Genomic DNA, 15,201 nt, shown 5'->3' with positions numbered 1-15,201 from the left:
TCATTAATATATTTTTTTAATTCAGATTTTTCAGAGGGTGCAGCACCCTCAGAACCCCTACTTCCCGCGGCTATGCTCCACTAATTATACATTTGTCAACTGAAATTCCATTTAAAATGTAACATAAATGCACTATAATTCAAGCTTTAAAACATTTTTTTCCCTCCCTGCCTCATGACAAATTGTGTACAATAGCAGGATTTTTGCATTAAAGCTGCACCAACAAAAACTCTCTTCCCCGTGACAAAATGTGTAGAATTGCAGGAAATTAGCTTGAAAACGACAAAATGCTCCTTCGCAGGTCTCAAGACTCTGTTCGTTCGGCCAAGCACTGCCAAAGTCAAACTTATTGTGTCCTATTTATATCTCACTCAAGTTGGTTTCTGATAATGAGGGGGGTCCCTGATGAATTTCCTATTACAAAAGGCTTCCCCCGGCCCCAAAAAGTTCGAGAACCCCTGCCCTACTGGGAATTACAGTGCTGTCCTCCATCTGTACTTCTAATGTACAATGTAGACATAAGACCCATCAACAATGAGTTAATACAGCCTTTATTAGTCAATGACTAATCATTACAGTCCTAATGAGACATTGATTAAAGGCAATGAGGGAGTGGCGGTAAGGATGGTGGTGGTGGTGCGGTATCTCGAAGACATTATACACAATGGATTGGGTGGCGTGAGGTGAAACTGGGAACCATGGCCCATAGGGCTCTGGTCAAAAGTATTGCACTTAATAGGGAATAGTGTGCCATTTGGGAACCAGAGGATGTGTGTATTACGGTAATTGACCAGTAAAAACAGTTAGACAAGAGTATTTCTCAACATCACATTTGCTTTTATTTTTTATTGTTTACCCGGGGAATTCTGGGATGAATCAAAATTATGAAAAAAAACCTACCAACCTTTTGAAAACCACGGGAAATGGGAAATGGCTCTCAGCATATGTGTTAGCAGCTACAGTACATGGCCTATTATGTCACTCGTTAAATAGCCTACCTCTCAATAGGCCATTATTTTCCCAATAAAAACAAACGGCAGCCCATTTCCCTCCGCCATTTACTTCAGAGAGCCTTGCGGCGTCCCAAATGGCACCCTATTCCCTATATAGTGTACTACATTTGGCCATGATCCATAGGGACCCATAGGCACTACATAGGGAATAGGGTGCCATTTGGGACGTAGGTAGGAAGTGTGTTCCAGGTAGGAAGAAAAGCGCTGAGTAACATCCTGTAATATTTTTGATGTGATGTTTTTAATGGGAAGCAGGTTGTCGTGGGAGACAGGAAGGGGCGGGGCACAGGTGTGGTGGGAGCCAATTACTTTATGACTCAGGTCTCCTCTGAACGCTTGCCAACTACAGCCCCCACAAGCCTCTGCAATCTACCCACTGATTACACATAATAGAGCCTGTGCTTATTATGACGTTAAAGTGGAAAGGGAAACTAATTGTTTTTGGGTCTGATGATGGTAGTTAGGGCGCGGTGTCAATGTTTTATCATACCAGATAGGCATACAGCTAGCCTTGATTTCCAGCCTTCCTTTCTGAGCTGAGTGATGAACGAGCACGGCATCTTGAGACTGGCATACAGCAAGACGCAGGCACACAAATCATCCTCTTTTCTTTTCCTTTCTGGAGGCTTGCCTGTACCATATCCCAGCCATTCAAAACGATCCAATCTTGACCATTGCCCATGTCTGTCAATCATAGTTATACCACACCTCCAGATTTTGTCACTGCGGGTTGTTCTTTACAACATGTCCAAATAGCCTTGTTCATGCCCTGGCCTAATGTCACAGGGTGACATCAAGCCCTGATGACATGTGGCATTCTGTAAAGGTCACGTCAGCCATCTCAGCTACGTGTGTCTCTACGGTAGTGGCACCCGTCATATGGGCGCTGGCATCAGCGATTACCACAGCCCACAGGGTGACTATGGTCTTTTTAGGGATATGTGTGTGTGTGTGTGTGTGTGTGTGTGTGGCTATACGGGATAGAATTGATGTCCTATACATACAGCACGCCTATGACTTTAAGCACTTCCTGTGTTTCCAGGATCCTATAACCTGCAATAACAACAGTTCTGTTTGACATCAAATATGATTTCCCTCAAATAGAGCATTAGTGTATTGAAATACATTGTACTTCACGGACCATATGAGGGTTCCTATTTATTGTAATTTAATTGTGAGGGAATTAGACAAAAACTCAAGACAGTATTTCTATAGAACATTCCTCTCACAGGTGACTCCTGTGAAAGGCCTTGGAAGATAAGATATAGATTGTATTTATTTTGTGCTGACATGCAGTCATACTGCTCTGTCGTCCATATGATTTCCTCCTGACAACAACAAACCATAACAGAAAGACTATTTCCTGAATCTTGATTGATTTTGAGATTTGAAAATGAGATTACTACTATAGATACAAAAGATGTTACCATAGGAGCCGGGAGAGCATGAAACTCGCAACGCTAGGATAGCGGTTTCGATTCCCGGTACCATCCGTACGTAAAAAATAAAAAAAATGCGTCTGCTAAATGGCATTATATTATATTAAAGTGTTAGGAAGTGACTTGTTGTGAACTGTTGTTCCTTCTGACATTCTCTGTTTTTTGTTGTTGCAACAAACCATTTCCTCTGACAGGCCACAACGTACCGCAAGTTAGCGGTACAGTACCTCTACAACTGCATGGATATCATTGTAGAGTCAAAGGCTTCAGGATGTAACCTAGGAGGTAGCCTAACCATGATGCCACCATGTATGTGTTTGTCCTCAGAAACAGAGACAGTGTAGCCTAACCACTGGCCTTTAACCACCAGCCTCTCTAGTGAGGGATGGGACCACCGCTGCACAAAGAGCAGAACAAATGAGAGTGCAACACATCTTTGGCAGCCTGGGGGGGGGGGACAGCTTTCCAGACAGAGAGGGAATCCATCAGCTCCTGTTAAATGGAGAGATAGCTAGCTAGCCACATAGGCTAGTTTACTGCCCCCTTGTTATGTGTCTCAGACCCCCCCTCCCAGGCTCAGCAATGAGGCTGACTGATGCTGACACATTTTTCTGGGAGGGGAAAGGGGTAATGGGAGGGGGAGTAGCCGCAGGAAGATGTTTGGGGTTGGGGGTTCTAAGATTTTTTTCACCTATGATGGTGCACAATTACATTTTTGCCAGCGCTACAGATGACTATATCGGTCCAGTAATACAGGACTATATATTTGTTTTAGCTACTTCCCGCAGCTATGGGAGGGAGAGATGTGGGAAAGGAGGGGGAGGAAGCATGTGTACAGGGTGGTTGTGATGTTGATGCCACGAATGTGCACGCATGCAGGTACACACACACACACACACACACCATAATTAAGTCTTGGTCATTAAAGTGCTTTTTAGGACAGATATAGCTTCAATCAGGGCTGGGAAACCATCCCTAACATGGAGGTTGCCTGGTGCAGACAATAGTCGACAGGATATGGTGGAGGGAGGATGGGGAGGGAGAGTCTACAAAAACGGGGACAATAAACCACCTGAAAATCAAATCCCATTCCTCTTATCATGGCGCCATTCAGAGACGCTTATCTCACCAGGTAATGTGGTTATAAATTCAATTTCAGCTCCGAGATTTCATTGTTTACTAATGCCTGCGTGTTCCGGGCCGGGGAGCGCTGAAAGCACGGCAACGCTCGATGCGTGTCGGGAAAACTCATTTAGGCTTCCGCGAGGGATGCAAAAAAGGCGCGAGGAACACAGAATGACCTGTCACTTTTCCCAAGGACACTGAGCGTTTTTTTGTTGCTATTTGCGGCCATGTTTTATTCAGCAACCATTTTTTTCTCTATTTGGGTCCTCATTAGGCACTCGTAGCTCAGCTGATGTCAGAGGGGACGCCAACCTGCTCCCAGCATGCCACATGTCATGTATTTTGTCCTTATGAGTGTCGCTGATGTGTTGTGTAATAGGTTCCTGAGGGAAGCAGATAGGTGACTATACAAGCTGCAGGCCCCTAACAGGCTCTCAGGTTGAACATCTGTGTGGCTCACTTGGTGGAGCATGGCACTTGCATTGCCAGGGTTTGTGAGTTCAATTCCCATGGGGGACCAGTATGAAAATGTTTAACCCTCACCACTGTAATTTGCTCTGGATAAGAACGTCTGCTGAATTATGTAAATGTGGAATGGTGATAAGTCGGCCTACTGTATGAGGCCTTTGTTTTGATTCATGCCATTGCTATTGACCGTGCTGTATATTCCCTCTGTAATGGCTATGTTATGGCCTTCTCCAGTCTGGTTGTGTTGAGGTGTAGAGGGAAATACGATGCAGAGAGATGGCCATACCTTTCTACATGTGATTAATGGCTCTCAGGAGTAAAACACCTCATTTACCTGGTAAAATGTTGATATAGTATAACTCCCTTCCCAGCTGGCTGCTTATGGCCATATACCATCAGTGAAACCCAATGGGCCGGGTGGGCCGGGCTAATGTTCCCATTGACAGCCTATGATGTAGGCTCACTGACAGGGTGGGGTGAGTGTGTGTGGGGGCGGTGTGTGTGTGTGTGTGTGTGTGTGTGTGTGTGTGTGTGTGTGTGTGAGCACTAGTGTTTTCGAGCACGTGTGTGTGTTAAACCTGAATGTGATTTGACACCGAATATTCGAATGACGTACTCTTGCCTCCTCCCTCCGCCTTTCTTCCCCTCTCTGTGTCAGTAGGTAAGGGGAACATCCTGTATGACTCCCAGGCCCCAGTGTGTCCTGTGTGCCATGCTGTGTTACGACCAGGTGAGCTACAGGAGCACATGGAGCAGGAGATGGGCAGACTGACACAGTTACAAATCAGGTAGGCATACAGAAGACTGCACATACGTGTACTCGATTTCTTTCCTTTCACCTCCCGTCTTTCTTTCTCGGTGTCTTTCTTTTATTCTTTATTCTTTATTCTCTCTCTCTCTCTCTCTCTCTCTCTCTCTCTCGTTTAGTGCTTCCAGATGTGGTTGTGATTATTAATATTTACAGATAGCTGGAGGGCCCCTCCATCATATTTCCTGTCTCCTTTGTCACTGGCGTGTAATGTTTACAAGGTGCCTCATTTTTCTCAGCATATTTCATAACGGCCCTCCTGCCCCAGGCGACACTTCCTACAGCTAGGCCAATATAATGCCTCTATAATGCCTGCTCTCAATGCCCATAATCAGCTAACATGCGCACACACACACGCACGCACACACACACACACACACACACACACACACACTTGCTTAGGCCACAAGAATGATTTGTCCAATAAAGACATTACTTGCCAAATCTGCTTAACAACCGTGCTGAGGACAATAATGGCTTCAAATTAAACATGGCCCTTGGGTACTAGGTGTGTGTGCGTGTGTTGTGTGTTGTGTGTTGTGTGCGCATGTATGTGAACCTTGGACATTAGATAGGCTATCGGTACCACTGGCATGGAAAATAAGCAACCATAAACAGTGTCAATGTTCAATACTGTAGCATTTGTTTCCTGTCTGGGAACCCTTTAAATGTTCTTTCTATCTTCCTTTTGACAGTATTAATTCAGTGCAGAGGGACAATCCATTAGGGGCTTCAAAGGTAAATACATGCACTTATGGTCACCCCTTGACTTCTTGCACATTTTGTTACGTTACAGTCTTATTCTAAAATGGATTAAATGGTTGTTTTTTTCTCTCATATATCTACACATAATACCGATATCAATTTCGACAAAGGAAAAACAGGTTTCATTTTTTTAAAATCACATTTACAAAAGTATTCAGACACTTTACTCAGTAGTTTGTTGAAGTATCGTTGGCAGCGATTACAGCCTCAAGTCCTCAAGTCTTCTTGGGTATGACGCTACAAGCTGTATTTGGGGAGTTTCTCCCATTCTTCTCTGCAGATCCTCTCAAGCTCTGTCAGGTTGATGGGGAGCGTCGCTGCACAGCTATTTTCAGGTCTCTCCAGAGATGATAGATTGGGTTCAAGTGCGGGTTCTGGCTGTGCCACTTAAGGACATTCAGAGACTTGTCCCGAAGCCACTCCTGCGTTGTCTTGGCTGTGTGCTTTGGGTCATTTTCCTGTTGGTAAGGTGAACCTTCGCCCCCAGTCTGAGGTCCTGAGCGCTGTGGAGCAGGTTTTCATCAAGGATCTCACTGTACTTTTCTCCGTTCATCTATCCCTTGATCCTCCCAGTCCCTGATGCTGAAAAATATCCCCACAGCATGATGCTGCCACCACCATGCTTCACCGTGGAGTTGGTGCCAGGTTTCCTCCAGACGTGACGTTTGGCATTCAGGCCAAAGAGTTCAATCTTGGTTTCATCAGACCAGAGAATCTTGTTTCTCATGGTCTGGGTGCCTTTTGGCAAACTCCAAGTGGGCTGTTATGTGCCTTTTACTGAGGAGTGCCTTCCATGTGGTCACTCTACCATAACGGCCTGATTGGCGGAGTTCTGCAGAGATGGTTGTCCTTCTGGAAGTTTCTCCCATCTCCACAGAAGAAATCTGGAGCTCTGTCAGAGTGACCATCTGGTTCTTGGTCTCCTCCCTCACCAAGGCCCTTCTCCCCTGATTGCTCAGTTTGGCCAGGCAGCCAGCTCTAGGATGTCTTGGTGGTTCCAAACGTCTTCCATTTAAGAATGATGGAGGCTACTGTGTTCTTGGGGATCTTCATTGCTGCAGAATTGTTTTGGTACCCTTCCCCAGATCTGTGCCTCGAAACAATCCTGTGTTGGAGCTCTACAGACAATTCCTGGGTTGATTTTTGCTCTGACATGCACTGTCAACTGTGGAACCTTACATAGGCAGGTGTGTGCCTTTCCAAATCATGTCCAATCAATTGAATTTACCACAGGTGGACTCCAATCAAGGATGTACATGAGCTCAATTTCGAAGTCTCATAGCAAAGGGTTTGAATACGTATTTCAGTATTTCAGTTAAAAAACATGTTATACATTTGCAAAAAAGTCTAAAAACCTGTTTTCGCTTTGGCATTATGCGGTATTGTGTGTAGATTGATGAGGGGAAAAAATGATGTAGTCTATTTTAGAATAAGGCTGTAATATAACAAAATGTGCAAAAAACGTGAACTGACATGCACATACACACACACACACACCTTTCTTTGACTCTGCGCTTTGTCCGCAGTCCCTCTCACTATCTCTGCACATTAAACGTGAGGGGGGATCTCCCGCCTCTCCCCCCTGCCAACCTGAAGACCCCCACTCAGACAGATACCAGGTAGGTGCTTCCCGCTTCCCTACACACACACACACACACACACACACACTTGACAGTTCTTTTGTGAGTAGATTTATCTTCTCTTCTTATTCCACAGACGTTTCTTCGTGTGAGGACCAACAGACATACAAGACTGAATGGTATGTGGTCAGAAATAATTAGGATTTCAAAGAAGAGCTGTTGTTGGTTCAGATGGGTGGGGTAGTTGGGTTACTGCTTTGGCAACGGGGTATTGTACTCATTATACTCAAAAGGCCAATCATCGGGTAGGATATATTTATGGAGATTGTTAGAAGAGGCATTGAACTGGGGGCAACTGAGCAACCAGTCTGACTGTCCCTACAACTGTCACTGAGAGAACTGTAACTTTTTGACCTAGCACCAACATGAGCAGAGGATCTGTTAACCCCTTGACCTTTCACCTCATGATATGTTAACAGTCGATTACCTCCGCTGGTGCAGGTGCTACGCCAAACCCACCCCATTTAATCTCCACAACGAAACTCCCCTAACCCCAGACAGCACACAAACTGGTAAGAGGCACGAGCCACAATATGGCCGACTTTATATCCTAATAATTATATTGAGAACTATTCTCACAGACTAGACTCACAGACTATTTAAAAAAATAAAAAAAAATTAGACATTTTGGGAAACAGACTTTCGGTTTTTCAACCATAAACACATAACATTTTTTAGACAAGAGCAAATTATTTCCACATTGTAGCTTGTAGTCTGCTGATTGTTCGCCATATCTTCGCTGTGCAGTACACGTGTATAAGTAGTTACTTCTGAAACCATGGTTTGTCCAGTATCCAGTAGAGAAACCTACCTTTCCTCTTCCTCTATCTCCAGGGTGAATAGGTCTCAGTTGGCTTTGTTGAGGTCTACTAGCTTTAATGACAGATTATACAGTACAGTATAATGAGTTTCTAAAGAGACGTTAGGGAGAAGATTGGCCTCTTCTAGCTGTTAGTTAATCAGCCTGTCTTTTTTTTGTCCGTTTGACAAGAGCTGCGCCCCAAATGGCTCCCAAATGGCACCCTATTCCCTATATAGTGTGCTACTTTTGACCAGATCCTCATTGGCCCTGGTCCAAAGTAGTGCACCATAAAGGGAATAGTTTGCCATTTGGGACACATCCAAGGCCCTCATCTATTACCATCTCCTTAACCCTCATTATCCGGGTGGGTCATGGTTAGTGGCTCTCTGTCCCTGGTGGCTACTGTCATCCTACTGAAATTACACTCTACTAAAAGTTAATGTCCCCATAGGCAATCTGCAGTTAAGAAAACAATAAAAAAAAGGGAGTCCACAGTTGTTGTTCTACTGTGTTATGTTTCTTATTGTGTGTATCATTGAGTGTGTGGGGCTGGGATAGGGTGTGTGTGTGTGCGTGCGTGTGGACGTGTGTGTGGTGTGTGGGTGGGTGGGTGGACGTATTTAACTATACTTGTGGGGACCAGAAGTCCCCACAAGAATAGTAAACAAACAAAAATGTTGACCAACTCTGGACATTTTGTTAGTCCCCACTATGTCAAATTCTATTTCTAGGGGTTTAGAGTTAAGGTTAGAATTAGTGTTAGGGTTAGAATTAGGATTAGGTTTAGGATTAGGGGATAGGGAAAATGGGATTTTGAATGGGACTGCATTGTGTGTCCCCACAAGGTTAGTTATACAAGACTGTGTGTTGCATGCTTGTGCATGTATTTGTCTGTATTCCAGTCTATATTTATTATTAGGAGCATCTTTCATGTTTACCCCCATTGTTAGAAAGCAGAAGCAATACCTCTCTACTTTACCTCCTTCATTTGGGTGTTTACTGTACCATGTGTTGCTCATTCACTCCAAATAAGGAGTTGTGCACCCAATTTCTAATATTTAGCTCTACGGACATATTCTAGTTAACCCTTTCTGCATGTCTGTCTGTGTGGGTGCTCTTTCAGTCAGGATCGGCAAGCTGAAGAGGAGGAAAGCTGACGAAGTTCAGGTATATTCTTAAATAGTAACTGGCATTGTATTGTAGGCGACAGTAGCAAGTAGAAATATATTGTCGTGAGTGTTGTCCTGGATGCAAAACTGAGCAATTTCCCCTTAGATAGGCCAGCTGCAAAGTCAAAATTAGCTATATTGTAAAAATTCATGTTTTTTTTGTGCCTTTTGTTAGGGTTAGCCATTAGGGTTAGCAGTGTGGTTAAGGTTAGGGTTTGGTTTTGTAAGGTTGGCATGAATGATTCGGGAGACAGGCGCAGGAATGCGTAATATTTAAAAAAAATTATACCCAAAATTACGGCGTGCCAAAGCACGGGGACGAATACCAGGCAAACACGTAACAAAAAGACAGGGTTGAAACCCAAACAAAAGAGTGAGGTGTACCTTGAACAAATAACACACGCGCACATGGATTAACACACGGGATGAGACCGTAATCATCTGCACATTTCACAAGGGCACCAAAGCCCAAAACACACAGCACAGGTACTCACACGTACCAACGGACATTGTAACAATAATCGATAGCCCAATGGAAACCAAAGGGCACATAAACTCATCAAAAAAAGAAACGTCCTTTTCAGGATGCCTAAGACAGTGCTACAGGGAGACAGGACGGACAGCTGATCATCCTCACAGTGGAAAACCACGTGTAACAAGACCTGCACAGGATCGGTACATCTGAACATCACATCAGCGGGACAGGTATAGGATGGCAACAACAAATGCCCGAGTTACACCAGGAACGAACAATCCCTCCATCAGTGCTCAGACTGCAATAGGCTGAGAGAGGCTGGATTGAGGGCTTGTAGGCCTGTTGTAAGGCAGGTCATCACCAGACATCACCGGCAACAATGTCGCCTATCGGCACAAATCCAGCGATTGGACCAGACAGGACTGGGAAAAGGTGCTGTTCACTGATGAGTCACGGTTTTGTCTCACCAGGGGTGATTGTCGGATTCGCGTTTATCGTCGAATGAATGAGCGTTACACCGAGGCCTGTACTCTGGAGCAGGATCAATTTGGAGGGGGAGGGTCCATCATGGTCTGGGGTGGTGTGTCCAGCATCATCGGACTGAGCTTGTTGTCATTGCAGGCAATCTCAATGCTGTGCGTTACAGGGAAGACATCCTCCTCCCTCGTGGTACCCTTCCTGCAGGCTCATCCTGACATGACCCTCCAGCATGACAATGCCATCAGCCATACTGCTTCTTCTGTGAGTGATTTCCTGCAAGACAGGAATGTCAGTGTTCTGCCATGGCCAGCGAAGAGCCCGGATCTCAATCCCATTGAGCACATCTGGGGCCTGTTGGATTGGAGGGTGAGGGCTAGTGCCATTCCCCCCAGAAATGTCCGGGAACTGGCAGGTGTCTTGGTGGAAGAGTGGGGTACCATCTCACAGCAAGAACTGGCAAATCTGGTGCAGTCCATGAGGAGATGCACTGCAGTACTTAATGCAGCTGGTGGCCACACCAGATACTGACTGTTACTTTTGATTTTGACACCCCATTTGTTCATGGACACATTATTCCATTTCTGTTAGTCACATGTCTGTGAAACTTGTTCAGTTTATGTCTCAGTTGTTGAATCTTGTTATGTTCGTACAAATATTTACACATGTTACGTTTGCTGAAAATAAACGCAGTTGACTGTGAGAGGACGTTTCTTCTTTTGCTGAGTTTGTATACAAATACAATCAGTGGGAATAGGGGCCAGGTGTGCGTAATGAATGTTCCGGGGGGGATCTGTGACAGGTTTTAAATCCGATTTTATGACTTTGTGACTGTGCCAGCTAGTGACCACTGCAGAGCTGCCTCCAGAACAAGATTCATGATAAAAATGCTAACCTACGCGACAGCAAGCCAAGCTATTCCTTGGCAGCCGTCATATCGTATACCGTACTGGATGTCTTAGAAAGATTGATGGCGGATAGGGCAGGTGAATTGGTCCTGAAACAGGTTAAAAGAGTGTGGTGCCCATCTGTGCTTAAACCCCTGATATTGTTTACTGCCCATTAGGCTCAGCGTGGCCATGTTTCTGCTGTACCTTAGGTTACCCCTAGGACATACCCCAAGCGACTTACAGCTGTAATCGCAGCAAAAGGTGGCGCTACAAAGTATTAACTTAAGGGTGCTGAATAATTTTGCACGCCCAATTTTTCAGTTTTTAATTTGTTAAAAAAGTTTGAAATATCCAATAAATGTCGTTCCACTTCATGATTGTGTCCCACTTGTTGTTGATTCTTCACAAAAAAATACAGTTTTATATCTTTATGTTTGAAGCCTGAAATGTGGCAAAAGGTCGCAAAGTTCAAGGGGGCCGAATACTTTCGCAAGGCACTGTATGTGTCTGGCTGCGTGGCTTCATCAATGCATATATGTCCCGTGTGTGTGTGTGTCTTTCCAGGACATTTTGGTGGACCTGGGAGGAGATGGGGAGCAGTGGAGGGAGCGGAGGAGGTTACAGATGACCTCCATGCTGGGGGGGTTTAAAGGTAACTGGGTGACCCTCTGACTGGGTCTTGGGTCTGGTGCAGTGGGGTGGATCATGTGACTGGTTCTTGGGTCTGGTGCAGTGGGGTGGATCATGTGACTGGGTCTTGGGTCTGGTGCAGTGGGGTGGATCATGTGACTGGGTCTTGGGTCTGGTGCAGTGGGGTGGATCATGTGACTGGGTCTTGGGTCTGGTGCAGTGGGGTGGATCATGTGACTGGGTGGCGGTGAGAAAGACACTGGACCTTTCCGTCCAGATTATGCTGCCGTATCTATAAGGCTGAATTTGCGCTCCCTTATCTACGAGAGCTCTACCCTGAGCATATGGGTTGCAGATAGGGTTCCAACATTTCCAGGTATTCCAGAAATCATATTCCCCTCCTAATTCCAGGACTCTTCCAACCAGGATGTCTGGAAAGCCATGGAATTTTGGGAACGTTCCCGGAATTCTTTGACCCTTGTTGCAGAAAAGGGGAGATACTGTAGGTGACATGGAGAAATGTTATGAAACACTCCACCCATTTTGAAGTTTTCATAATTTACTACTGAAAATGGGGTTTTCAAGTGTCACCTTTCAATGGCCTTAGACGGGCAAAAAACGTCTCACCTCTCATTGGCCCTGAACATCTGCTCTTAGCACTCAATAGTCAACATGACACTGTCTACCGTGTGAGAATGTGCTAGGTGAAAGTGAGGATGCCAGAGAGGGTATGTCCCAAATGGCACCCGGTTCCCTTTACAGTGCAAAAGTAGTGCGCCATATAGGGAATAGAGTGCCATTTGGGATGGAGATAATAATGAGGCTCTCCTCAGGGTCGGTATTTGTGAGCAGCAGCACATCTAATGAGGGCCGTGGTGACAGTGATGCTGACCTGGACGTTGATGGAGACGACACCGTGGACTACGGAAGAGCACAGTATCCTTCTAATTGACCAATCCCCCGAAATCCCACACCATCGACGAGAGTGTGGCAGCATTGAAGAGGTTAACATTGTTGCACACAGAACAAACAATTCAACAAGGGAACAAATGTGCCTTTGTTGAATGCAGCAGAACGGTCAGCCATAGGAAGAAGAAATGAACCTACGGTGAGAAATGCAGGACGCCACATAAAGACTTCATATTCCCCTCAGTCGGAACATCCATTCGACCATTGTATATTTCTGTTGTTCCCACTGCATGTTTATGTTTCCTTAGCCTGGTGATCCAGATATACAGAGGCAGACATCATCCCCTGTTCACAACGGGAGCCCGGGGAGGTGGAGGAGAGGAAAGCACCGAGGGGGGCTGTTTTAAAGTACGCACCGCCACGGGCGGTACTTCCATGGCCTGTTTCTATGTTCCCATCGCCACACAACAATGCCTCGTTTTTTGTGTTGTTATTATTATTATCTGCATTAACTGTCTTGTTAGTTCTAAATACGATCCTACTTTTGTTTCTCAGTGTTGGAACTCTGGACCGTTCAAAATGGACAAATGAGGGTGAGAACAGCTATGGTAGCAGTACATGTGGTGTTTCGAATGAGCTCATGTGTAGTACTTCATTAGTTGGATAATACACTTTTTCTCAGTAGTGTACAAGCAATATTTGGATCTGTGTTGAAATGTATCTAAAGCAGAACAGCAATGATCAAATGCTCAAATATATTTACACAACTTTTGATCATTTTCTTGCCTTGGTTCCCCGACTTGCATATCTTAGACCACCTTTTGCAAACCATTAAATACAAATGTCAGCAGTGAAGGCAAAATTCGCCGTTAGAGCTACAATGTGTACGTTTTTGGGGCGGCCCGACCAAATTCACATAGAAGCGAGAGTTATAGACCTCTCATTGTCATTGAAAGTAAGTCTAAGAAGCGGTAGGTATGTTCAATGTTCGCTATTTCTATGCGTCCCGTTCTTTAGTTCACGTTTTTTGACTTTCAAATAGCTAAAAATACAATATTTCTTGGTTTAGATGGGACGATTATACTCTATACAATGACTGCTTGTTTTGTCACATAACCAGAAATTAGGCGAACTATTAGAATTTTAGCAACCAGGAAGCAACCGGGTCGATTCCTGCATATAAAAAGAGAGTAATTGCCCATAATCATGCACTTTTGGATAGTTTTACTTCTGTCTATGAGGATTTGCTGACTGCCCAGGAAATGTGTTGATCTACTGGGGTTTCTAAAACACAGACTAGCTTTCTGTTTCCTCTGCTTGGACTCGAGAGTTAAAGTAACTATGGATGCGGTAATATTTTTTTTAGCAGGCAGTCGTGTTCTTTTGATGAATGCGCTTGCAATGTTGATGGTAGAATTTCGTTTTGATCAATGTGTTTCTGTTTTGAGAAGGCAACCACATTTAGAAAACGCATTTACTGTTTTGCAAAAGGCCACAGAGTTCTGTGTCTTTGTGGACTCTGTTTTGAATATCAACAGCGTTGTTCCAAAAAATATGCTTGTACGTGATTGAGAAAAACTGTAATGACTAGCGATAGTCCTCTTTTGCTACAGGATGTCCATCCACCAGCAACGGGGAACGCAACAAACTGGACAACAGCATTACCTCCGTACACAGGACCTGTAAAAACTGTGACATAGAGATGTAAGTTCTGAAAATTAAATTGTGAAAATGTTCCACATTACCATTAACTACGTGGTGCTGTAAACCGTCCCAAAAATCCCAACCTAAACTCTGTCTTTTCCCTAAGCTCATCTATAAATCAAGCTCAACTCATAGAGAAAGATTGGTGGTGACTGAGTGTGTATGAATGTGAGTGTGCCTGTGTGTGTGGTACTTGCCCTCCACCTCTCTCAGCACTGTTTTCTCTTCCCATGATAAATGAGGCAGTGAATGCTGGCAATGTGACTGCTCCTAAAATTCATGCTCTATGTACATGTATACCAGCTAATCATTTCATCCGTCTTCGATTTATAAATGACTCTGGCCTCTTCTTCTCCTGTCCCCCTCACTCCCTTCCTCTCTCTCACTGTGTGTGTGTGTGTGTGTGTGTGTGTGTGTGTGTGTGTGTGTGTGTGTGTGTGTGTGTGTATATGTGTGTATGTGTGTGTGTGTGTGTGCGTGCGTGCGCGTGTGTGTGTTCAGGGTCTCTGAGGATTCGGCACTCACGACGCTCGATGCACTAAAAACCCGGATACGAGACCTAGAGAAGCAGATGTCCAGAGGAGACAGATACAAATGTCTCATCTGTATGGTGAGTCTATGGCCTGAATCCCAGCCTGTTTGTGCTGTCATGCCAACTCCTTGTTACTCATTATCATTGTTTATCTTGACAATGAACAATTTACAGTGCCTTGCGAATGTATTCGGCCCCCTTGAACTTTGCGACCTTTTGCCACATTTCAGGCTTCAAACATAAAGATATAAAACTGTATTTTTTTGTGAAGAATCAACAACAAGTGGGACACAATCATGAAGTGGAACGACATTTATTGGATATTTCAAACTTTTTTAACAAATCAAAAACTGAA

General features: G+C 44.6%; 1 protein-coding gene across 2 annotated transcripts in view; it reads left to right on the top strand.

The window, feature by feature from the left end:
- Positions 1-15,201, top strand: part of LOC115108087 (E3 ubiquitin-protein ligase RNF220-like) — a 48,731-nt gene that overhangs the window by 29,098 nt on the left and 4,432 nt on the right. Inside the window, exons 3-13 of one of the 2 annotated variants that reach the window (XM_029632041.2) lie at positions 4,707-4,833; positions 5,549-5,591; positions 7,145-7,237; positions 7,335-7,377; positions 9,184-9,227; positions 11,636-11,723; positions 12,535-12,637; positions 12,932-13,018; positions 13,166-13,203; positions 14,224-14,314; positions 14,816-14,924. In XM_029632041.2, coding sequence (XP_029487901.1) covers positions 4,707-4,833; positions 5,549-5,591; positions 7,145-7,237; positions 7,335-7,377; positions 9,184-9,227; positions 11,636-11,723; positions 12,535-12,637; positions 12,932-13,018; positions 13,166-13,203; positions 14,224-14,314; positions 14,816-14,924 — 866 coding nt within the window. Of the gene's footprint in view, positions 1-4,703; positions 4,834-5,548; positions 5,592-7,144; positions 7,238-7,334; positions 7,378-9,183; positions 9,228-11,635; positions 11,724-12,534; positions 12,638-12,931; positions 13,019-13,165; positions 13,204-14,223; positions 14,315-14,815; positions 14,925-15,201 lie in introns of both variants that reach the window. The other variant, XM_029632040.2, reaches the window with a different exon arrangement.

This window comes from Oncorhynchus nerka, linkage group LG24 (genome assembly GCF_034236695.1).
Source record: "Oncorhynchus nerka isolate Pitt River linkage group LG24, Oner_Uvic_2.0, whole genome shotgun sequence".
Taxonomy (NCBI): Eukaryota; Metazoa; Chordata; class Actinopteri; order Salmoniformes; family Salmonidae; genus Oncorhynchus; species Oncorhynchus nerka.
This window is presented reverse-complemented; position numbering and strand designations above follow the sequence as displayed.